This window comes from Amblyomma americanum, chromosome 10 (assembly GCF_052857255.1).
Source record: "Amblyomma americanum isolate KBUSLIRL-KWMA chromosome 10, ASM5285725v1, whole genome shotgun sequence".
Classification (NCBI taxonomy): domain Eukaryota; kingdom Metazoa; phylum Arthropoda; class Arachnida; order Ixodida; family Ixodidae; genus Amblyomma; species Amblyomma americanum.
In genome coordinates, this window is record NC_135506.1 from 101,309,746 (window position 1) to 101,335,011 (window position 25,266).

Sequence of the window (25,266 nt, forward strand, 5' to 3'; positions counted from 1 at the left end):
AACGTAGAATCAGCTCTGCCTGGATGCGATCAATCGAGATAAATCTAGTCGCGTCTTGCGTCGCAAACAAAGCGATAAAGTGATGTGGCGGCAGATTTGAAAAACGAACTCACTGCAAATATTCGCGGCATTACTCCCCTCTCAAAGAAGCATCGACCCGATGCATTAAAACAAATAATGCGACTAGTAAGGAAAAAAAACGGATCTTGTAAAAATAGAGCATGGAAATGCAGCGGCCTTTAGCGCGCATAATACGGATGACTGGATGACTTCGTAATCCAGTTCACCCAGCCGACGAAGAACCTTGCACGGGCCGAAATAGCGGCGCAAAAGCTTTTCACTCAATCCACGGCGGCGAATGGGCGTCCACACCCAGACTTGGTCTCCTGGCTTGTATTCCGCGTTGCGTCTTCGCAGGTTGTTGCGTCTGGCGTCGGACCACTGCTGATCTTTGATCCGTAATCGGGCAAGCCTTCGAGCTTCTTCTGCGCGTTGAAGGTAGGCGGCAACGTCGACGTTCTCTTCTTCTGTGACGTTGGGCAGCATGGCGTCTAGCGTGGTCGTGGCCTCCCTGCCATGGACGAGCCTAAAACGCGTCATTTGGGTGGTCTCCTGCACTGCGGTGTTGTAGGCGAAGACGACCTAAGGCAGGATGACATTCCAGGTTTTGTGTTCGGCATCGACATACATAGCGAGCATATCGGCGATGGTTTTGTTCAGGCGCTCGGTCAGTCCGTTGGTCTGTGGATGGTATGCAGTTGTCCTCCGGTGGCTGGTTTGGCTGTAGCGCAGGATGGCTTGCGTTAATTCCGCCGTGAATGCTGTTCCTCTGTCCGTGATGAGCACATCGGGGGCGCCGTGTCGAAGAAGAATGCACTCCACGGAAAATTTGGCGACTTCTGCTGCTGTTCCGTTCGGTAGGGCTTTCGCCTCGGCGTAGCGGGTCAGGTAGTCGGTCGCTATGATGATCTACTTATTTCCAGATGTTGACGTTGGAAAAGGGCCAAGCAAGTCCATGCCAATCTGCTGAAAGGGCCTTGAAGGAGGTTCAATGGGGCTCAGAAATCCTGCTGGTCGTGTGGGAGGAGTCTTTCGTCGCTGACAATCTCGGCATGTTTTCACATAGTGTGCGACATCGGCAGACAGTCGGGGCCAGTAATACTTGTCTTGAATGCGGCGGAGGGTGCGAGTAAACCCGAGATGTCCAGCTTCAGCTCGTCGTGTGAAGCCTGTAGAACTTCTTCGCGGAGACAAGTAGGTACAACAAGGAGGTAGGCTGTTTTATTCGCTGTAAAGTTGTTCTTCACAAGGACCTCATTCTGCACACAGAAGGAAGACAGTCCTCGCTTGAATGAAGCGGGGGGTGAAGAAACCTTGCCATCCAGGTACTCGATGAGGCCTCTTACGTCGGGGTCCGAGCGTTGCTGCTGAGCAAAAGAACTGGGGCTGATGGGTCCCAGGAAGGCGTCCTCATCGTCGTCCGGCGGCGGTGTATCTAAAGGGGCTTGTGAGAGGCGATCGGCGTCAGAGTGCTTGCGTCCGGACTTGTAAACGACGGTGACGTCAAACTCCTGGAGACGCAGACTCCATCGAGCGAGTCGGCCAGAGGGGTCCTTCAAATTGGCAAGCCAGCAGAGCGCGGGGTGGTCGCTGACCACCTTGAACGGCCGTCCGTAGAGGTAGGGGCGGAATTTTGACGTAGCCCAGATGATGGCAAGGCACTCCTTCTCAGTTTTCGAATAGTTAGCCTCGGCCTTGGAAAGGAAACGGCTAGCGTATGCGATGACTTTCTCCAGCCTGTCGCTTTTTTGAACGAGGACGGCGCCTAGTCCCACGCTGCTTGCATCGGTATGAACTTCAGTATCTGCGTTTTCATCAAAATGCGCAAGGATCGGTGATGACTGTAATCGACGCTGAAGTTCCTTGAAGGCTTCTGCTTGCGGCGCTTCCCATTTAAACGGCACGTCTCCCTTCGTCAGTTGGGTCAGGGGCTCGGCGATGCGCGAAAAGTTTTTCACAAATCGTCGGTAGTATGCGCACAGTCCGAGATCTGCGCACTGCTTTCTTACCGGCCGGCGGTGGAAACTGTTCAATAGCAGCTGTTTTCTGCGGGTCTGGGCGTACTCCTTCCTTGCTAACGATGTGGCCTAGAAACAGCAGCTCTTCGTAAGCGAAGTGGCATTTCTCTGCTTTCAAGGTTAGGCCAGACGACTTGATTGCGTCTAGTACTGTTCGAAGTCTTTTGAGGTGCTCTTCAAAGTTCGAGGCGAAGACAACGACGTCATCTAAATATACCAGACAAATTTGCCACTTCAGGCCTGCCAGCACTGTATCCATTACTCGCTGAAACGTCGCTGGTGCGGAACAGAGACCAAATGGCATCACCTTGAACTCAAACAGCCCATCCGGAGTTATGAATGCTGTCTTCTCGCGATCTCTTTCGACGACCTAAATTTGCCAGTAGCTGCTCTTGAGGTCCATCGATGAGAAATATTTGGCGTTGCAGAGGCGGTCCAGTGTGTCGCCGATGCGGGGGAGGGGGTAGACGTCCTTCTTTGTTATGTTGTTCAAGCGGCGGTAATCCACGCAGAATCGAAGTGAGCCGTCTTTCTTTCTCACTAGAACAACCGGTGCCGCCCATGGGCTGTTTGAAGGCTGGATGACGTCGTCGCGAAGCATTTTTTCGAACTGGTCCCGGATGGCTTGTCGTTCTCGCGGTGACACACGGTAGGGGCTTTGACGGAGAGGTCGGACGTGTTGATTCGTTATAATGCGATGCTTGGCAATCGGCGTCTGTCGCACCTTCGGCTATGTCGAAAAACACTCACTGTAGCTTTGAAGCAGATTGCGGATCTGGTCTTGTCTGTTCCGGTGCAGGGCTGGGTTGATGTCGAAGCAGCGATGAAGACGGACGAAAGGGTCTTCTAAAAGAACAGTTTATTGAGCTGACTTGCACCCAAAATGGACTGAATCACTCGGCGGCGGCGAAGCGACAAGCGTGCTCGGCGGTCGTCGAACAGAATGCCGGCCGCTGTCGGCCGTGCTCAATTTAAAGCTGATAGCGAACTTTCGAGATAAAGAGTGCAAAGTTACTAGAACATTCCGGAACAACGTAGAATCAGCTCTGCCTGGCTGCGATCAATCGAGATAAATCTAGTCGCGTCTTGCGTCGCAAACAAAGCGATAAAGTGATGTGGCGGCAGATTTGAAAAACGAACACACTGCAAATATTCGCGGCATTATGGTTGCCTTCAAATTTTGTATTTCAGTCATGCTCACCTCGTCACCTCGGGCTCTTATCTTCCACTTAGCAGTGAACTATTATGCAAGATTTTTCGAATGGTATATTGATCGTAAAGCATTTTCAGAAAGACCTTGGTGTTAAGAGGTCGCAGGGGTCGAGAGTACATATATAGCCCTCGACGACTTTGTCAGCGCACTCCATTGCTAGAACTTGCGTTCTGGGGTCAGAGCTCGCCAGCACGGTCTCCCATCGCTCGAGAGAAGTATCGGTAAATAGGTCACGCGGAAGTGGCTCTATTTTGCAATTCCATATAGGATGTGAATAGTAGTTGGCTCGTTGGTAAATTTGTGAGAACCATTTTGCATTTGAATTACTCGCGCTCGAGGACATCGCAATAGCATCTGCCTTATTTAACCTTACGTGTGACGTCACTGTGACATCATAAAATTTTACTCCATTGGCTCGTTGCGCCGATCAGTTTGCTTGCGTGCTGCTTGCGCCTTGCGCCGCCTGAGCGGGTCTCTCTGCTTCAGACATGGCGGGCGCGGCGGACGACGTGATAGCTCAGGTCAACGAGTCGCTTCAAGAAGCTCTCAAAAATGAAACAGCCAAGTTCCAACCGACTCCCGCTGGTCAAGCGGTCGCCTACACAAGCATCATGCTCATGGCTTTCTTCCCGATCGTCTTTGGTTCCTTCAAATCTGTCACGCACCAACGGAAACAAAAGGCCAGTATACTTGCTCCTTGCTCGCCGCAACATATGTCAGCGTCGAGTTACACGTAAGCAACGAAACTAGCGTCATTTGACGCTCGCAGCCGGTACAGCGGGCGCCTGAACTTGGCACGTTTTCGCTCGCATGGCAGTGAAACCGGTCAAATCTTTCGATTGTCGACAGCGCCGTAGACCGGAGTCCGCACCGTGATGTTAAGGAGACGTGTCATATAGCCTCACAATTCGCACCACTTATTCTCCAGTCTTTTCGCTCGTTTACTCGAGTTACCCGTTCTGTGCATGCCGGTGGAAAACTTTAGCGACGCAGTGCTTTTTTTTCTAGTGCCTGGTTTCGTCTCGGGCCCCATTGAACGGTGCCATGTGCTATAGCGGATTCATATGCTTATAGCGGTTAACTACACATGTGCCCCCTTGGAGTCAAGAAACTAAGACCTAAAACATGTGCCCAAGATCAACACGCATAAAATTGCATGCGGCAATTTTAGGCGCAAGCAATGGCTGAGGAGAAAGTTCGGCGCCGGCGAGAATGTACTACTTTCTTGGTGAATTCAGTCAGCTTTACGTCAAAAAGCGCCTCAAACTTTAAGGTCAGTATATCAATGCGCGTATTGTCGAAGCCGTCGTTATAAGTGTTCAGATGCTGACGCGAACTCGTCCCTTTTGCAGGAGTCGGGTGAAAAACCCGAAACCATGACAAGGAAAGACGCTGCCATGTTCCCTGTCATAGCCAGCGGCGCGCTGTTTGGGTTGTACATTTTTTTCAAGGTAAGCTGTAAAAGTTCTGCAACGCCGGTCCATATGTCACTTTTAGGCCTGCAACAGTGTAGTGCAATGTGCGTGTAACGCTGGAGGTGTGTGTGTGATATTAAACCTCCTCAGTGCACTCGAATGACTTGTTTCAAATTACTGTGTTTTCAGAGCACAACAGAACAAACGTATGCGGTTAGTCCATGCACGCCTTGAGGTGTTCTTTTTAATTGGTATTTCATTTATTTGCACACTCCAGGATAAGATGCTCACATATTACACCGAACCACATGAAACCTTGAGAACAAACATTGTTTATCTGCGATGTGTTTAGGTTGGATTCCGAGAGAAGGCAGGTGTAGCAGGGGGCAGCTGTCATAAAGTTTGTGGGGTTACGGTGGCTGCAGCTAGCAAAGAGCAGGGTTAATTGGAGAGACGTGGGGGGGGCCTTTGCCCTGCAGTGGGTGTAGTCAGGCTGATGATGATCATGATGTTAGGTACCCTTGAGCTACGGGTGGGCTCCTGTCTCATAAGCAAATTGCTTCATACTGTTTCCATCTGTATTTTGCAAGTCAGTTATCAGTAACATTCATTATTGCTGTGAACTACTTTTTTTGAAATTGATAGTTTCAGACTAAATAGTCGATAACAGTCTTGTGTTCATATCATTATGTGCAGCTCTTCTCGAAGGAATATATCAACCTGCTCCTCACTGGGTATTTCTTTTTGCTTGGAGTTTTAGCATTGGCTCACATATTAAGGTGAGTTGACTTGATTTTTTTTACTTTCAAGTGCAGTTCCTGGTTCTGCGAGTAGCATTTTTGTTGTATAAACTATTATGCACCTTTCATCTGTACACAAATGTCTGCAATATGGCTTGGCATAATTGCTGGTAAAGCTAAAAGTGTTTCTTGTCGTCATTGGTTGGTGCAAAAAATGTGGAACATTTTTAACCATAACCACTCTGACTATACATGGGCATACCCTGTAACTCTAAACCCTAAATGTTTTTCAATAGTGAATTTGGTTCATTTGCAGTGCACTGCTTGGAGAAACATTAGACTCGCTCTTCGCTCTTGTTCGGCATGCTTTTTAAGCGATTCTGAAAGCTTCCATTGACTTCCAATATTTGCTTCCATTTACGTGCAATATTTTGTGAGAAAAACATCGTTAGTGAGGCCTATTGCATTTCCTTTGCACTCTGCTCATAATGACATCTCTAATGTCTTTAAGAACGCTCTTTTGGAACAATTTCAATGGGAATTAGTTCTGTGACTGAAATGGTATGCAAGCTATTGCTACGTTATACACTGAAGTTAATGTAAGCATCAGTACACTCAATGTTGTGCACTTTGGAAGCGAATTCAAATTCTGGGAGCACTACCAAGGGCTCTGAGAGGGTCGTGTACAGCTTGGAAAGCAACATGCAACCACAAAATTTTAGTCCTTTTAAGTGCACATATAAATTGTGAGCCGTGGCATTCTTGGCAATATTTCTGGGCAGCAGCTTTCTTCCGTTCCATTCTTTTCTTTCTATCCTCCCAGCTGCATTTATTCATTGTTCATATAATCAATCTCTTTTTCGATTCATTCTTAGCAGTTTACCTTTTGTGTAGGGTTAATGCTCTGATTTAAGCTTTGTTGCTGCGATGTTTACTTTGTGTAGGCTTAATGCTCTGATTTAAGCTTTGTTGCTGCGATGAATTGATTTCACAATGCCTTCTCTCCACTTATGATGACTTCTTGCAGTGTGGTTTAGTAAGTGTTGATACTGCACGAGTGGGCATAAAAAATGTCAGCTATACATTATTTACTGCAGTTGGTTCTGGGGATTACAAGTTCTTCTCAAGCCAATTTGAGTGACAATACTAGGACGATGACTTGACAATGTCAGAATGGAAATTTGCTTTGATGGGTTCATGTTCATTGGGCAGATTTAATGGATAGATAATTTAAGCAAATTTGACAGATTTCATGTTCAGCAAGCGTTCAGGCAGTGCAGCATGGCGCAAGGTATGGGCATGAGTAATGCCTAAATGCCACTCATCGTGGCATGAATGATGGCTGCCCTTGGTGACAATTTTGAGAAGCTGCAATGCGCTGAAAAGGACAGAATAATTGCCGCAATCTAAACCTTGGTCTGCATCTGTCCTGGCGCTAAAGTTTTCCTCTGACAGAGTTGTACCGTGCTTTGTTTACACTTTTTATCCTCCTTTGCAGTCCGTCGTTCAGCCGCGTCATGCGATGTCTGCTGCCCAGCCATTTCTACCGCTGGGAGTACAGGATCTCTTTCCAACGGTGGTCAACAACACAGAGTGACGAATGTGAAGGTGACTACAGACAGTGCACTAAAAAGCTTTGCAGAGAACTCTGGCTGCAGGGCATAGGGCCTTCCTTCGTGAGAAATAAAAAAAGGGCTGTGGGGGGTGTCCGGGAGAGGTGGCTGGGGGTGGTTTTAATAGCCCTGAGATGAACTTTCTTGTTTCTCATTCTTCCATAGAGTACACTTAAGTTTCATGAAATTTCTTTCCTAGAAACACTTACAAATGATGCCTTTAGGTGTAATCGGAGTGCTTCAATACTGTTTTAACTGTGCTTGAAGCTTCAAGCGTGTTTGATTCTGGAGGCAAAAGTCACCTCTAGGGGTGGCACTGCTGAATGAAGGGCTATGTATGAGTGGTAGCCTATATAGGCAATGTGTGGTATCGGTTGTGCAGCGAAAATTCGCTTCAACCCCTGTGTTGTTTTTTTTCTGTGTCTCGGCTACAGTTTTATTACAGTAGCTCGCTATTTGCATACAGCAGGAACGAATGGTGACACGGCTTTGTTATACCTGTGTATGCCTGGCCGTTGTGTGGAGAGGCCTGTCTGGCTTAATGCAGTCATCGAAAAGCTCATAAAGCACGCAGTATGCTCATTAACATATAGAGTTTTGCAAAATCACCAAGAGAGAAAAGAGCTGCTGCTGTTTTTATCCACTGCAAGAATGCTGGGAAATGTACGCTCCACATCCAGCTTCGTTAGTAGTCGGCCACAAATGTGGATTTAGTTGCAAAAATACAAAATTTCCTTGAAGCAAACTGCTCAGAAATGCTTTGCTAATATTGATATATGGCTAATACCAAACACATACTTGCAATAGTTTTATTAACATGCTGAAAATTGCGCTACTAAAGGGATTTAATCTGTGGGAACTGCAGAGCATTGTGGAGAGGCTGTCTTTTAGATGCTGCATCTACATCTTTAGCCACACCCTAGCTAATCCATGTGCACAAAGTTTGCAATTCCTAACATTCCTGTGGTAGACGAAGCACTCTTTGAGGAACTCTGATGCATAGATTCCGGTGCCTCATTTCCCTCTAGGTATTTTTTTTAATCTATGCATAACGGAAAGTACGCATTTTGTACTAAAGTATTGGGCGTTAAGTTGTGTCAATAGATGGCATGTGGGTCGTTTTTGTTGTGATTTTTCACTGTCCTTAGTTTGAGATGCTTGCAGTTTTGACACACTCCTTCCTTCACTGTTAGTTGCATAGCACTGGGGGGCTATTATTTTTTATCGACTGAGAGATGCATGGCTGATCACCCATGGCAGAGCAGAGGTGGCAGGCGGCGAGCACGCCAATATGTTGTGCCCTCAACTGCTGTGTACACTATCGCTTCGTTAACCTTTGGACAACACTGTGTCTGTGGCTTTCAGTTCTGGTAGCCATGGGTACTTTCATATTGCATGACATTGTATGTGTTCTCATTAGTAGTGGCTAATGCTTATGGTTGCGGTACAGGTGAAATTGATGTCTTGTTTGCTGTTCTGCAGAATACTTCGACTACCGCTTCAGCTACGATGATGTAGCCTGCTGGATCTGCTGTTGCCTGTTTGGCGTCTGGTACCTCTGGAAAAAGGTACGCACCATTCCTTTTCAAGAATAAAGAATGGTAATTCGTTAAATTAACATTATAATCTTCAAGAGACATGATGAGAACTTAGCAAAGCCCCCCCGTATGTTTGAAAGACTAACTGATGGTGTCTTTCGACCATATAAACGAGTGATCAAGGGAGATACACACTCTGGGATTCATCTATGGAGTACACTGGTCTTAAATGGTAGAACTACCATTTAATGTACATTGTGATGCTCGCATTGTCATTGTTTGTACAATGCGATTGCTATAAGTGAGCTCGACTGCGTGTCCAGATGAAAACTACTCTGACAACAGGAAATAGTATGCTCATTGATTGAATTCCCGTACTGTGTTCCCTTTTATAAAAAGCTGCCTGTACACGTTTTAGCTCCGCTGTAAACACATGTGGCGCTGCCTCACTTATGCATCAGATATTAAACTGCGTCCTCTGCTTCTCCTTTGCATTTCACAGCACTGGGTCGCAAACAACCTTTTTGGGCTTGCCTTTGCTATCAACGGGGTCGAGCTGCTGCACATCAACACGGTTGCGACTGGCTGCATTCTGCTGGGCGGACTTTTTGTCTACGACATCTTCTGGGTGAGCGGAAATGCTGTGATAGTCACCCCGCAAGTTTGGGCGGGGGGGTGGGGGTGCCTGCACTGTTGTGCGGGTACCATGCCTGGCCTCATGAGCTAAAGTATTTTTCTCTTTTTCTTCTTAATCTCAACATGCAGGTCTTTGGCACTGACGTCATGGTGACCGTTGCCAAGTCTTTTGAGGCACCCATAAAATGTGAGTTTTAGTAGTACCACACCTCCCAGTTCTTTCTTAACTTCCTGGTTTTCTTTCTTTCGAGTAATTTCTTCCAAGTATGGATCTCTGGCTCCTCCTGTTTCTGGTATTCTGTAATAAATGTATCGCTGAAGCTTACTGTGTTCAGCAAACTTCCTTCAAATCATGCCATAACAACTTTTCAAAGGCACCCCTTCTGGACAAAATGGCTGGTTCGGGCATGCCGCTTGGTATATCTATTCAGAATCTTTGGTAATGCAGTTTCTCCTAAATTTCCAAAATAGGTGTTGTATGACATCTACCCTATTATCTTAAAAAAAAAAAAACAGTCTGTCTGTCTTATTGTGTAGACCAAAGAACATTGCTGTAGACATGAAGCCTGCGCCCATGTTTTCATGGCTATGGTGAAGGACTGCAAAAATTGTTAACAGATTTTTTGAGCTTCATAGGGAGGAAAAGAGTAACCTGTTTAGATTTAGAGCGAGTAATGGTGTTGTACTCCAGGGCCACATTAGTTGGTAATAATTTCGGTTCGTATCGAAGTTAGAGCAATTGTACTACTTCCTGCATGGTTTCTGTTGTCATGAACTGTTATGTACCTCTTAGGAATGAGAAGAAATGAGCAAGGTATCCAGGCAGGCCAGTTATTACCAAGCGGGGATCGGCAACATTCGATTAGCAACCAGTGGCAGTGGCACCAGAGACCTGCTACCATCCAGCGTGTCCCAATTATGAATTGTCTGGGACAGGTTGACTGGGGCCAAAACGAAGTGAAAGCATTTGATTCCATTTGAACGCAACATGAGACCACTCCACTTTGGTTCCATCTAGGGTGAGGTGAAAGAACCAGTAGGATACTGTCAGCACGAGAATCCATTTATTGTCTCAAATATAGTAGAACCGCGCTATAGTAAACTGTTATTGTAAAAACTCAGATATAGTAAAGTGAAGCTGTGGTCCCACTTTGTATTCCTTAGACGACTGTAGATTTTTTTTGGTTATAGTAAGGATTTTTTTCGAAGAAACGGCAATAGTAAAGAGTGTCTGGCCATGGCGATCTACTTCCCGCTGAATGATGACATCGCGGCTCGCGCGAAGTCTAGGATCGCGTGGCATATGATACTACCAGATACGATAGAACGGCGCTCTTTAAGGTAGCTTCACCACCACGCTCAAGAGCCGTGAGGGGAAGCCAACTTTTTGAAGACCTTGAGGTGGTGAGGCAAAGCGCGCGGCGCGCACGGGAAAAGTAAAGCTGCCTATGAACGTAGAAAGCAGGCAGCGCAGGTCGCTGAGAAAGGAGTGCCAGTAAACGTGCAATGAGGACTAGAGAAGGGAAGGGGGTCTGTTCATAGCATGGGTAAGCTGCAGCAAGAAGTGGAGGCGCGGCGGCACTGCTTAGGCGGTTATGCTGCACTTGGCAGTGTTGCATGCGTTTAACTACTGCCTCTTAAATGACGCTGAGGCCACGGAAGACAACGTCATGATCTTGCAAAAGCTTTTGATTTTTGCATGGAATCAACCTAGCGTTATATTCATGCAGATGCAGTACTTCCACAAGACGTAAAGCAAATGGAAAAAGTGATAACATGTGATTACTGAAAATAAAAAATGATCACATAAATAGACAAAAAGTATGGTGGAGCTGCCATAAAAAAACGTAAACCAATAAGCTCCTGCCTGTGCCAGTAAGAGCAGGATGTAAGGTATTTTTTTTTTTTTTATAAACCAACACTTTGTGCTTAGTAAGCAGCCAGAGAGCACAGTCAGAGCCATGCCATCACCAACAACTGATATGATAAAGATTTAGTAAAGGCTTTTGCTGGTCCAAGCTACAGAGGGGTTTACTGTACTAATGACTGGCAGCTGCTGCGGTGGCTCAGTGGTTATAGCACTCGGCTACTGACCCGAAAGACGCGGGTTCAATCCTGGCCGCGGTCGTCGAATTTCAATGGAGGCGAAATTCTAGAGACCCGTGTACTGTGTGATGTCGGTACATGTCAAAGGTGGTCGAAATTTCCGGAGCCCTTCACTACGGCGTCCCTCATAGCCCGAGTCGCATTGGGACGTTAAAACCCCATAAACTGAACTAAACTAATGACTGGCTCTACAGTGAACCATTCTGCAGTGAACAATTGCACTGTGATTAGTCTCTAAAAAAATAGGATGAAAGAAGGGGGGGTGGGAGAGGGTTTAGGGATGCATAGCTTTAGGAGCTTGGGGGAACCCCGAAAGGCACCCCAAGGATCCCTGGGGTTCTGTGGAACAAAGTTTGAGAACCCTTGCTTTAGACAGGTACCGCATGCACTCAACTAAGGGTTGCACTTGTGTATGGGTTGTGCTCCCCCCATACATAGGTGCCAGTAAATTGTAAAAAAAAAAAAAATATTCACAGAGCAACTGAATTTCATGCGTGCATAAATTGCTCTGCGAGGCATGCTGCTCTAGGAGCTGTGTACCATTTAACACAGGAATCGAACGCCTGTACACAGCGTGGATGGCAGGAACCTACCACGAATTGACTCGGACAGGACAGCTAAGAACATCACTGCAGCTTGTCTGCTTGTGGATTTTGGATTTTTGACGTGCGGTGTCCCCTGACATAATTGAAGCGGTTAGTCTTAATTCAATGTATGAAACTGAAGAAGACTTAATGAGGATGGCGGGGAGCTGGGTCTGCAACTGGGCGCCAGCTATAACATGATTCTGTGGTGCAATAAGTGGTGCAATAAAATCATTTCCCTGGAATGTAGTTGCGAAACTGAACTGAATAAGGCTGAGTTTATGTGAGGGCTGCATGCCGCCAAAACTGCAGAAAGAAAAGTGCTGCTATTAGTCAAATGTTTATGGCCTTTGCAAATTGACCCACAGAATGGAACAAGAAGCTTATTGTGGGATGTTACTATTCGTTATACCAGTATGTCCAAGTTTAGTCGTCCCTTTTGTGAGCATCCTCACATATATACATTATCTTGTTGCTTACTGAACTGAGCCCGTTTGTCAGCAAATTCCAATTCCCAAAAATGCGTAATCAAGTCAAGCAGGGTTAAAGTTTAAGATGCTTCAAGGTGACCATAGAGAAGCACTTGATTTGTCCATCCTGACCGTCATTACCTCAAACATGATTAGAAGTGCTTGTGTGATAGGAGCACGAAAGACTTTGTGACAAAGTTGGCATCACAGGTGTTTGCACAAAGTACAAATACAGGGAAAGAAAAAAAAAGCTGAGTCCCGCCTCTCGTACAAAAATAGGAATTCACTGTTTAGGAGAAATATTAATTCTAAGAGAAAAGATGCTCCTCCTAAGTATGGTGCCCCATTTTTCGTAAGTACCTGCAATGAACACAGCTATAATATGAAAATTCAAGGGAGATGGTAACTTTGCGATGAAAGTTGTGTTAAGCATTAAGCAGTGGGAGGCAGTTTAGCCCATGCCTGTTTCACTTCTTGTGAAATTCATTTGCATTTACTTTTTTGCGTTTTTAATTTCATTGAACTCCTTCCTCCCTCTCTTTCTTTTTCCCTGCCAGTGGTGTTCCCCCAGGACTTCCTGGAGAGTGGGTTCGCAGGCAGCCACTTTGCCATGCTTGGCCTGGGCGACATCGTCATCCCCGGCATCTTCATTGCCCTGCTGCTGCGATTTGACTCCAGGTACTTTCTAGGCTGCACATGTGTGATTTCAGATAAGTTTGCAGTACTGATGCACTCTTCTTTTTTTTTTTTGCTTCTCTCATGCTCTTCTCGCCCAAATGGGTCCTCTTACCGAGAAGTGAAAACAGTGGTCTCTGGCATAATGCTGCAGCGTTTTAGGCGCTTCGAATACATGTTGAAAATATTTTGTGCCTTAGTCGCAAGGGTGGATTTTGTCTATGAGCAACTCTTGGGGGGGGGGGTGGTGGGTGGTTGGAGGAGGTGGTTGGCACCCCTGTTCGCACTATTCATTTCTTAGTTTCTGTAAAAAAAAAAAAAAAGCGATAAGGGTCATTTAAGTTTGTTCATGCAAAATTTTTTCTTGAGGGCATGCGGGGGGTGACCTCCTACACCTACGCTGCCCTGCTTTGTCTCAATAAAGCTGGTTTGGTAAAATACTTGATTTGTCTCAGCCACTGTTTGGTAATGATTATGCTCGAATAAATGGCAGCGGAAAGTAAACGAAGACATCGAAGAAACACACAAACGAGGACGATGCTGCACTGGACAACTGAACGTTTATGGAAAAGGCCGCATATTTATACTTAGAGACCAGCCAGTGCTTCGAATGATATCTTATCGATTCCTGCTTGCATCCCGGCACAGATATCTCACTTCTTTTTTCGATAGGCAACCGATGGCGTGCTGACGCATTGCTCTCCGGATTCACGGATGGCCCAGGCTTCCAGGATTTCTCTTGTCAGCTTGTCTTTGCTCTTTTTCACTACCTGCACGTGGTGAAGGTCGGCAGGGCTTGTTTGTTTTTTTGCAAGTTTCGCAATCTCTGCAGTGTATCGCAAGGTTGGTGCCAGACTTGCCTGCTTATGGCTGTTGCGTTGCTCTCTTTGCTCTGTCGTTGACGCATCTCCCGGTTTGGGCCTATGTAATGCTTCCCGCAGAATAGAGGGATACCTGGGCCATCCGTGAATCCGGATGAGAGCAATGCGTCAGCACGCCATCGGTTGGCCTATCGAAAAAAGAAGTGAGATATCTGTGCCGGGATGCAAGCAGGAATCGATAAGATATCATTCGAAGCACTGGCTGGTCTCTAAGTATAAATATGCGGCCTTTCCAATAAACGTTCAGTTGTCAGTGCAGCATCGTCCTCGTTTGTGTGTTTCTTCGATGTCTTCGTTTACTTTCCGCTGCCATTTATTCGATCATGCACCAACTAGCTCAACAATCCACCTTATTAGCCTTAATGATTATGCCTTTAACTTTCTTTTTTTTTTTCTTTTCTCAGCCTCAACCGGCAAAGGAATCTCTACTTTGTAAGCAGCTTCGTGGCCTACGTGCTTGGCCTGGCACTGACCATCTTTATCATGATCTACTTCAACCATGCCCAGGTAAGCAGGCGCTTTGTCAAGGCTGCCCTCACTGATGTCCCCAGGGACTGGCAGTTCTTGTTATTGCTGCACACAGAGAAGACTGTTAAATGTCATCGGGTTTTGTGTGGGATGCGAGGCATACCAGGAGAATATCTCTGCGACATACTTTGACCACAGTGGGGCTTCAACTTGGTGCGGGACCTCAGTACACAGGCGCACGTTATCATTTCACTCATGTGAAAATGTGGTGGCTGTAGTTGGCGGTGCTTCCATATGAGCAGCAACATGTGTCAGGGGAGATTTGCTGCATCATGTTGATGAAAGTGGCCTAAATTGCACAAAGGTGCTCCAAAGTGGTTGTCTTTGGCAACAGTGATGATAATGCCAAAACCTTCTAGACAGGACTACAGTGGGGGATGCACCTGGCATCACTTTTCGCGGTTGAATGCAACCTGATGTGCAAGTGCTGCTGCATAAGCGTCCCCAAGAATAGAAAGGAAAGTCTGTTGGACTGAGTGAAATACCGTATAAATGTGTGTAAAGGCCGCACTTTTTCTTCCAGATTCGAGGGCCAATTTTTGGGGTGCGGTCAGTACACGCGGTGTTCGAAATTTTTTTTTCATGTAAAAACAGACCAATCAGGGAATGAGCAGCATTTATTCTACGTTCAGTCGTCACTCGCGGGGTCTTCAGACTCCGAGCTGGTGCTGTGCTCTGGTGCACACTCATCCCACAAAAAAGTTGCGCAGCATGTCTATTGTCCACGCATAGCCGTTGTTCCACACTTCCATCACTTAGCAGAGCAGCTCTTCTTCCATTTCGGGAAACTTGCACGGCTTGCCTCAGAAACCGGGCATTTAGCAGCTTGTGTTCTTCAATGCGTCTTTTTATGTTGCACCATCGTCGGACGCACTTCTAGGCCCTGTTGAATTTCCTGCCTAGCGCACACTTGCCGTGTTCGAGAGCAAATCCTGAGCCATGTAGCTATTAAGGTCCTTACCCATCAAGCTAAAATTGTGTCGCTCGGCGGAAGCACACGAAAGCCACAACTAAACTACGATGAACTAACACCGCTAACACGCTACCGCAAATCCCGTGCCTTTGATGGCCACAAAAAGCTGGAGCTGGGGATACTGATGGCCGATAGGGACAGTGGGAGCTTGTGGCGGAAGAAAAAGTTGACGATGATGATGATGACTCGCGGCCTCGTGCGCCATCCGTGGGCCGCACCTGGAAGCTCCTGTGCGCGTGAGTGGGTTCTGATATCGAGCGCACTTTTGCTCGCAGCTGGGTTGATCGCGGAGGCCACGGCGTGTACATTTCGGAGGCTATACCCTTGTGGGTCGTGGAAAGTTTAAAGGTACACTGAGGAGAACCCAATCAAAATATTTTTGTTAGCAAAATCTGATAGTTCGGCATTTCATGGCTTTGTTGCCGCTTGTCCGGGAGCGAAAGATGGAATTTATTTCAAAGAAATTTGGATTCGAAGTTGAAAAAGTTTTTCCCGCCGCTCCGATTCAAACTCGAGAACTCTTATGACATCACGGAGAACCCTTATGATGTCACAGTACGGAGTGACGTGAAACTTGACGTAAACAGAGACTCCGTGATTTCTGACAGCTAGCGGTGCAGTCTAGCAGCTGCCGAAATGAAAGCTACCGCCGCCGCACATTTAAGGCATCTATCGGGGGTCGCTACCGTTGCTTCATTTACGTTTGCACCGCCATCTTTCCAGCGTTACAATGGATCCCGTTCCCGAACCGGACGACGTAGTTCTCGCAAAAACTCCGGCCTGCATTTCAGCGACCTCAGCTCCACAGAGTGTGCGACGCGTTTGAGGGAGCACAGTTAGGTTAGGCGCCGGCGGATCGTTTCCCCCTTTCTCAGTGAGCGTTACAATGGATCCCATTCCCGAACCGGACGACGTAGTTCTCGCAAAAACTCCGCCCTGCATTTCAGCGACCTCAGCCCCACAGAGTGTGCAATGCTTTTGAGGGAGCATAGTTAGGTTAGGCGCCGGCGGATCGTTTCCCCCTTTCTCAGTGAGCAGCGGTTGCAAACTAAATATCATAACCCCAGTGCGGGGAGTTGCGAGGGGCCAGGAAAAGGTCGGCGCCTTGCGCCCATTGGAAGCTTGTCACGGATCTCTCTGGAGAACACTCGGACCGAAAGAATGGACTAGGCGACAGGTGTACCCACAAAAACGCACATTTAATACACTCTACGTGACACACACACTCGAACACCAAACTAACAAATACAATACACAGACTATTAATACACACGACCCGGGCACACTGCTACCAGCGTCTACTACTAGTGTTCTACTATTAGCGGTCGGCGTTCGTGCTCACGGTTGGTTCGGTGCGGCTGTGGCGCTGTATGGATTTAGTATCCGGCGTTGAGGCGGCGTTCGACGTACTTGGGCTGACGTCGCTGGCGGCATTCGACGCGCTTGGGCTGGCGTCGCTGGCTGCATCGTACAAGCTCCAGGTCCAAGCGCCCGTGGAGGTGATGCCGGTGTTGTTGGCGTTGGGGGCACCACCCGGATGGGTGGCAACAGCGCTGGAGACACCCCTGGCCGTAGCAGGTGGTAGCGTCCTCTGTTGACTCCCCGGAACGGTCTCAGGCACGGCACGAAGTCCACGATGCAATGCTGTAGAATGCGAGCTTACCGGAGCAGTAGCCGGCGTCGCTCTCTTCCAGTTGATGTGTCCCTGACCCACCGGAGCCTCCGCTTCTCTGCTGTTCCCCCCCTGTGCCTCGCTCTCACACGCCCTTTTATAGCCTCGGTGTTAGTCCACGTAAGCCTTGTCGTCTTCTTCTCTTCTCCACCAATCATCTCTCTCCACCTCATCGAATGCTTCTTCTTCCTCTTCTTTACTATTCGGTTAATCCACTTCGTCTTCTTCACACCTCTTTCCTTCAAACTTTAATTTAGGCTCCTTAATATATGTGACAAAGCTGGCCGGGGTTTGGGGCCAACGGATTGTGATTCCTTGACCGGCACGGTTGCACGGTGCAGCAGGCAGCGGCGAGGTCTCCCACGGTTGCAAGGGCCAAGTTATTTATTTATTTTTTTGCCACAGAAAACGGATGGATGCTCAAGGGCGGTCGCATTTAAAGTTGGCGGCTTGAAACTAAAGTCGGCCTACGACGCTTCAACGGTTTCCGCTAGATCCAACGGGTCCACTGGATCGGGCTCCCTCGCCCACTTGCATGTACCTTCAGATGTGTGCCGTGAATGGATTAAATTAGCCAAGAGCTCGAAAAGAACAGCTCCCCCCAACTGCCGAAGCTATTTAATTACGTCACAACGCGCACCTCGCCGCGGTGCCAGAATCAGTCTGGCCGGGCCGGCGGCGGCTGGCGCACTCGGCGCGAAATTGAGACATGCTCCAAGTCTCCCTGCCAGTGCGGTCAGAGTGCGCCGAAGCCGCCGAACGTGTCGGCGGTCAAGCGCAGTTGGAGTAGAGAGGGCCTCGCTTTGGCCGATGTGATGTCGCCGTGCAGCGCGCGCGCACGCGCGTTACACCGGAGCATAAACGCGCCTTCACAAAGGCTACGCTTAAGCACTAACCAATGTATTCGCTGGCGTCATCTATGGGAGCCACTGAAAACCCCGCTCACTGAATAAAAAAAAAATCCTGTGCCGAGGCTCAGAATCGAACCAGGGCCTTTGGCGTTTGAGGCGGAGACGCTACCACTCCGCCACGATGGCTCAACCTGTAGCCGTCAATAAAGGCGCATCTAGTGAATGCAGTTTTCTGATGCAGAAATCTCCGCGCTTTCGCTACGTATACCCTGGCATAACAGAGCAAGGCCATCAGCAATTTTTCTGAACTGCCTTGTACCTTGTCTCAAATTTCTAATAAACAATTTCCGTTAAGTAGTTTGAAGTTGACTGGCACAGCCGGGAATGTTTCGCCAGGTGAGCGTGCGAAAGCGGAAGTGCTTTTTATACTGCGAATTGCCTTGTACGATCACCGACCATCGTGCCATCATAGTTTTTCATCGACCGTGGCGATCATCTGACAAGCCTTAACGGGCTCCTTCAAAGGTTAACTAGCACTTGAAGCGGCACTTGGAGTTCCCCTGCTGTATGGCGCTTGTAAATCGAGGCGCTTCAAAAACAAAACCACGGGGCACACAAAGTTCATAGACGCGAAGTGCCACAAAAAATCGAAACTCCTGGTCGCCTGTGGCGCCGCCAAGCATCGGTTTTCTTTGCATCCAACATTCAGGTTGTATTTTGTCTGCCTTCCTTGTGTGGTAAAAGTGCACTATCGGTTTTAAAACAAAACTTACTTCAATATTGAACCGCGCAACCTTCCTTTGTCATCCTCAGAGTTTCGCGCCCCTGTGCAGGAAGGAAAATTCCTCCAAGGTGGCGTCTCTTGTCGTACGACGTCAGCACGCTTGTACTTTCGAGATTGGCCTGTGGCGGCGATACCTGTATTTTGGTTCTTGATATTTTCTAGCTTATGAGAGCGTTGTTTTCAGTAAGAGCGGCGTTTTTGTGATCAGGAGCTGGTATTCTATCTATACAAGCCAACTTCAATTTCTCCTCAGTGTCCCTTTAAGTGCGGCCCTTACACGGATCTTTTTTTTAAAAATATTTTCTTGGGGGAAAACAAGATGTGGTCCGTACATGGGTGTGGCCCTTGCAGGCCTTTATACGGTATTCATATTGAGCTGGGCTTTTGGATTCTCTGAAAAGGAAGGAAAATGGGAAAAATAAGCCAGCCAGTGCAGCTTTCCTTGAGGTCCACCACCATCGGGGGTGACACGGCATGAAACATTGAAGAGATTACTAGAAGTATATGTGCCTTAAATGCCTAACTCTTTAGCTTCTAAATTAGGTGCATCGTTAGTTCTCCATTTATTTAAAGCTCTGTACTGTTGTCATTTTCCGCACACAACTCTACGAGGCCATCAAAAGTCTCCCGAGATGAGTGCCGGCATGCACTTATCTCAGCATGCACTCTCGGCATGCACACAACTCTTGATGCTGGTATTGAGAAGGACCCCATGATCACTGTTGGGAAAAGAACGGTGTAGTGTAGCCTCAAAACGCACAAACAAAACTCTGTGCTGACATCATCGCATTTTTCTTGCAAAAATGGCTAGTGGTGCTGGTACATGCGTTTCACTATTCTTGGCCTTTTCTAGCTTATAAAATATCCATATTTGGCGTAATTTTGCACCTTTAAAGAGCCCCAAGTGGTCAAAATTAATCCGGCGTCCTCCGCACATGTGCAGCTTCAAGGCATTGAACCTCACACACAGCCAATCAGTTTGCCTTGATGGCGGTGTAAGTCTGTGTGAATGACAGTAATTTGCTTCACATTTGGTTGCAAGCTTTGGTACTGTCACTTTAAAGGTAAATCTCTCCTGCTGCTCTTATGAGCTGGTGCTCTGGTGACAGGGTGTGACGTAGTGGCGTTTATTCACTTTTCTTCCACTTGCAGCCAGCACTGCTGTACCTGGTGCCGGCATGCACAGGGGTTCCGTTGACCATTGCGCTCATCATGGGAGACATCACCGCCATGTTCAAGTGAGTGTCTCGGGAAGCAAACTGCGGTTTATGCTCTAGGGCACAGCACTGGAAACAATGCAGTCAAACCCAATTATAATGAATCTGGATAGATAGAATTACGGTTTATATCGAGCATCCGAAGCTGTTTTGTACTGATATATAGTTTCTACACTGGGCTGCACCTTGGGTATATAGAATTTTGAGCGCATGCAACCGATCAGTACCCGCGTGCACCAGCGCCACTGGTTCCTGGTAATCACTGGCACCTGTGCCTGGTTGTATCACTCCAAAGGGTCGGCAGTATGTGAGGGAGCCTTCGCCCTGCCTTGCATTACGGGGCTCCTATTTGGTAGCTAGTGCCCACATGCCAAACTGTGTGTAAGCACCTCCAGGCGTATGACATTTTAGAAAAGAGGAGGAACTGGCCAGGGCTGGCGTTGGGACGGCAGAGGGAAGGGAAACGTGCCTTGCAGAGGCAATGTGAAGTGGTGCTGGAGACACCGGCCGCACTTCAGTTCGTTGTTTTTTTTTTTCTTCATGCTTTCTTCGCATTGGGCACTGCAGCTGTGCTAAGGGTGCCACGATTCCGGCTGTTTCTGCGCTGCTGCTGGTTCAGTACCGACTGCTTTCTGGCACTTCGTCTGGCGAACGCATGTTGTATTCAAGATGATGACGGTGCAGTTGCAAAACCTGCCGCTTCCCGACAAAGTGGGCATTATTCACCGTGTCGTGTGCAGTGAAAAGAAACCCGTTGTTGCAGTAGCTCGCTCAGTAATTTAATAACAGGCCAGTCAGTGAAGAGAGCGCGCAGTAATGGCCAAACGCTGACAGCTGTCACATCCGCTAGGTGGCATTTTCACAATTCTGTTCACCATCTCATGAATAATGAACTTGGTAATGAAATTGGTGACACCTAGATTCGGTTATACTGAACCACTTCATATATCAAAGAAATTTCTGTGGCTCGTGCTGTTTTTTAGAATTGGGTTTGACTATACAAGCAGTGAGCACTCGCAGATGTGTGTCGCTTCCATACCTACAGGCCTTTGTGGGCGGCCATATGAAAAATAAAAAGTTAGAACCATGTTGCGACTAAAAAGAAATGAGAAACATTGCACTTGGTTCTGCAGACAGTCACAACTGCAAATGTATGCACCTTTTCAAGATGATGATTTGTTACACCAATGCTTGCTGTGACTCGGTGAAGTTCACTGCCTTGAACAATTCTTGATGTTTCTTTTTCCTTTATCTTTCTTTTTTTTACCGTAAGCATGTAACCAGTGCATATTGCACGTATGCCATTTAGGGATGCTGGCTTTTACATCTTCTTCCTCTTTTCCTTTCTTCTAATACACAGATTTAAATTGGCTCTGCATGTAAGTTTATTAAGGGTATGGACTTTGGCTCCTTTGTAAAGAAGTCAGTAATAATTGTAAAAATTGTTTGTACTGTTTCATGGCACTCTGATGCAACCAGTCCAGTGGAATTCCCTTGCGGTCCTTAGATATGTCGTTTTGTCTTACAGTAGTCCAGTTAGTCAAAAGGAATAGTGGAAAAATTTTTTCTTTTTGTGGAAATAACCAAGAAAAACTCCTGCATGAAATATTGATTTTGACATGCATTCCTGTGTGCTACAACAGCGCAAGGAACAAAGTGCTGGAAGTAGGGTTTTACTGGTTGTAAATTTATGGTACTATAAGTAAACTGTCTTGCTTGCAATAATTTTTATGACCTGTTGTGGAGGAAAATTTTTTTACAGGATAGTAAGTTCAGAACTTTACGACAAAAATTCTGTTTGCTTGCTCTGTTGGCTGGAATGCTGCTCCCACAAATCTGCTGCAGCCTAAAATTAAATTGTTTGCAGGAAAAGCCACGAAGCTTAATTTCCAATTGATGTAAACGTTTACACACCAGTATTAAAGCAAGAATGCCAATTCATAAAACGGAAGCATTACAAAAAATTAACAGTAGTATAAGTTTCAAGAAGCGGTTTTTTTTTTTTAAAGAATAATTTTTCTTCAGTCGTTTCTTAACCTTTTGTGTGATCTCTTCTTGAACCTATTTTTTGTGTATACTGGCTTGGACAGTGCAGCTTTCATTCTACTGCATGTAACTGATTAGGTTAGGGATTTCTTCTGTGTGTTAACCATGTCATTCATGGCAGGTATGAAGATCACCCCTCCGAAGAAAAGACATCGAGCGCCGATGAACGGCAGGAGCCAGAAAGGGAAGAAGACGGTGTTCAGAAGACAACACCAAAGGCATCGCCAGCGTCCGCAAAGAAGAACACACGGAAGGACAAATGAGCAGTGCTATATGTCTAGGAGGACTTGTCATTGGAATCATACTGGATGCTAGAAAATGTTTAAATTAAGAGCGCTTTTTTTTTTTTTTTCAAATCTATACAGTGCTTGAAAGTGCACCCTTTGGAAAGGACTTGGCGTGAACTACTTTTGGACTACGCAAAAGTATTAATGCTCCTTTGAGAGCAGGCTTGACTGAGTTTGTGAAGTTAAAATTTGTTTTTGCGGGTACGTGCGAGAGAGCATGCCCTTGAGAGAGCAGTAAATACACAGTCATGCGTAACTGTCTTTGTTGAGTATGTCTCGAGCTTTGTGATGTTATATTGCGGAGTTTTTTTTAATCGAAAGGCTAGAAGTCATCGGTTGCCGTTATGTTGCATTGGTCATGGTAACATTTTTTTCTTCAGCATTTCTAAACGTGCCGGTTAAAATCTCTGCTCTCCATGAAGGAGCTTTTCTCACTGTTGCTTCCGTTTTGAGTTCAGCGATTGAAGTTGCTGACACGCAGGGTTCAGCTGAGGTTGTGCAAAAACCAGCAGAAATTATTTTTGAAGTGAAAAGTTTGAAATGATTTCGCAGCACTTGCTCAAGCTGCTGTATTCTCAACTGGCTTCCTCCTTTTAGGTCCAAAGTTGGAAAATGAAGGTCTAGTTTCTAAGAAAACCCGGTGGCTTGCAACCGTTTGTGTACAGTGAGGTTATGGCTGAACACTGTTGTAAGTCCAAATGTTCCTGGAATTGAGATTCATTACTATGCCTGTAGTCTGCAAGAGGACCTGCCGTTGGACTTGGATGTTCTTATAAACTGTTGTGATGCTGCACCACTTGTGAAACAATAATTTGGGCCACAGGGCGTATGGTTAAAGCATTCATTTCAGTAAATAAGTATTTCAGTGATGTATGCTAATTGTGCACTTTGTTTCAAAACCCACGGCAGGAAATTTTACCATCAGGGTTGCAGATTTTCTGTTGTCAACATGTTCCCACCATTCACGAAGGAAAGAAATTTTGGCGAAGCAGCATATTTTTGTACCTCAATCCAGAGTCCAAATGAAAGTGATGGTTGGGATGATCGATACCATTTTATCAATTGATTTTATATAAAAGGTGATGGTACCTTTTGTCTTTTTTGGTTGTGTGCTCTCCAGCCAAAGAGAATAAAATATCTTTCACACCTCATTGCAGTCTCATGCTAGCAGGTTTTTTTTGCTTGCCGGAATACAAAAGTGGCTTGTAAAACAAACTCTGGCCTGGCACTATTGACTCTTGCTGCCTTTTGTTAAGCCAGAATGAACTTTTAAGGCTATCATTGGCACCTGAAGATGGGAGTAGGGTGGCTATGATAACTTGGGCTCAGTTGGTCAAATGTTTACGGGAATCCCCCAAGGTAGAGCAGATTTTGTAATACGGTAGTAATTACTCACTGGCATCCACCCAAACGCAGCCATACGGCTAGAAAGGAAAGCTATATAGCTTCCACCAAAACTCGGTAATTGAAGAAAAAGTCTTCCTGGTCTGGGATTTGAACCTGGGACCACCGCTTCACTGGAGCTGTCAATTTAGCAACTGAGCTAACCACGATGGCTAACATTAAGGCAAGAGTGAATTGAGCATTAACTCGAAGTGAGGGCTCGGTTGCCGAGGACAGAGTACTGATGAGCGGCTGAAATTGAGCTGGGTAGTTCTTGCACCACTGCCATCTTGGCAAAAAGCAGGCGTCTATTGGCATTTGAAATAAGCGTCCGCCATTCTTGAGATAGGCAACGTAACATAAGCAACAAAAAAAATCCGCATACTGCCTGACCTACAGCTTCCGCATCACTCAATGTCATCGACCGCGATCGGTGGTTATGGTGCTTGGCTGATGACCCGAATGACGCGGGTTCGGTCCCGGCTGCGGCAGTCGCATTTCGATGGAGGTGAAATGCTAGAGGCTTGTGTACGGTGCGGTGTCGGTGCATGTTAAAAGAGCCCCAGAAGGTCGAAGTTGTCTGGAGCCGTCCACAATGGCGTCGCTCATAGCCATAGTCGCTTTGGTACGTTAGAACCCCATGAACAACAAAACTTAATGTCATTGTTTAATTTCCTAATTTACCATGCATCTTTATTTTGGCTTTAAACGTGGCTGCCTTTGTGGACTGACTCGTTGGTTCAGCCTGTTGTCTCGTTCTCTCCTAGTGATTTCCTCTGTTTTGGGTGATGCGAAACTATGATAATTTACTGACTTTCCTTCTGGTTATTGTGGTTATGTGTGCATGTCGATGAGAGTGTAACTAACCTGTTTACAAGAACTACAATATGTCCTGGTCGTGCGTCATCATAAATGGTATCCAGTGTAGTATGTATAGTGCTGACTATACAGGTTCTATCAATAATTCTGCTTTAGAGGAGGTTTTGCAGAGGACTCCTTTCAAGAAAATATGGCATGTAGGCCCCTTGTTCACTGCATGCTCTTGAATTTCATACATGCCTGCTCCAAAACGACACATCACACAAGCTGCCTGGTTGCCTACTATGCCAATGAAGCATCTCTGAAATTCTGGTTTTTCCAAGAGAATTAGCTGAAACTCTGAAGGCTGACCCCCGAGTTGACTCGATCTGCTGTATTTGAGTGACGTCGCACAGCTAATGCATGGTAAAGACCGTTTCTTCCAGGGATTCCAGCAGGGCTCAGAGCTCAGGCCCATGTGATCCTCATGCTCAAGTCAGACGGACCGCCTGAGTGTTATGCAGATGTTCCGCATCATAAAAAAAAGCTTCGAGCAGCTCGGTGCAGAAGCGCATTTGAAAACCCCGCTTTGCTTTTCCACAAATTTCCCCGCGCGAGCAGTTGCGCATCAAGTGACCTCAGATCGCATGTTATGAACGCACAAACTTCACCCTATGGTAAAATAGATATTCGTTGCATGGCCTGCTATTTTTGTTTTCGGCGCAGCTACTTCTGGCGAGTATATAACATGGAATCCCTCTTCGCTACAGCGTAGGAG

At 46.7% G+C, this 25,266-nt stretch overlaps 1 protein-coding gene across 2 annotated transcripts; it reads left to right on the forward strand.

Moving 5' to 3' along the window:
* Window positions 1-3,700: 3,700 nt before the first annotated feature.
* On the forward strand, window positions 3,701-23,458 carry LOC144107637 (signal peptide peptidase). 2 transcript variants are annotated; one of them, XM_077640737.1, is made up of 12 exons: window positions 3,709-3,971; window positions 4,463-4,564; window positions 4,644-4,742; window positions 5,403-5,485; window positions 6,945-7,054; window positions 8,542-8,627; window positions 9,100-9,225; window positions 9,363-9,420; window positions 12,951-13,071; window positions 14,354-14,456; window positions 19,910-19,995; window positions 22,142-23,458. In XM_077640737.1, the coding sequence occupies exons 1-12, from the start codon at window positions 3,780-3,782 to the stop codon at window positions 22,281-22,283; spliced, it is 1,308 nt and encodes a 435-aa protein (XP_077496863.1). In that variant the 5' UTR covers window positions 3,709-3,779; the 3' UTR covers window positions 22,284-23,458. The 2 variants fall into 2 exon arrangements, with proteins under 2 accessions (XP_077496864.1, XP_077496863.1); XM_077640738.1 differs by lacking the exon at window positions 4,463-4,564 and having other exon boundaries at window positions 3,701-3,971.
* The last annotated feature ends 1,808 nt before the right edge of the window (window positions 23,459-25,266 follow it).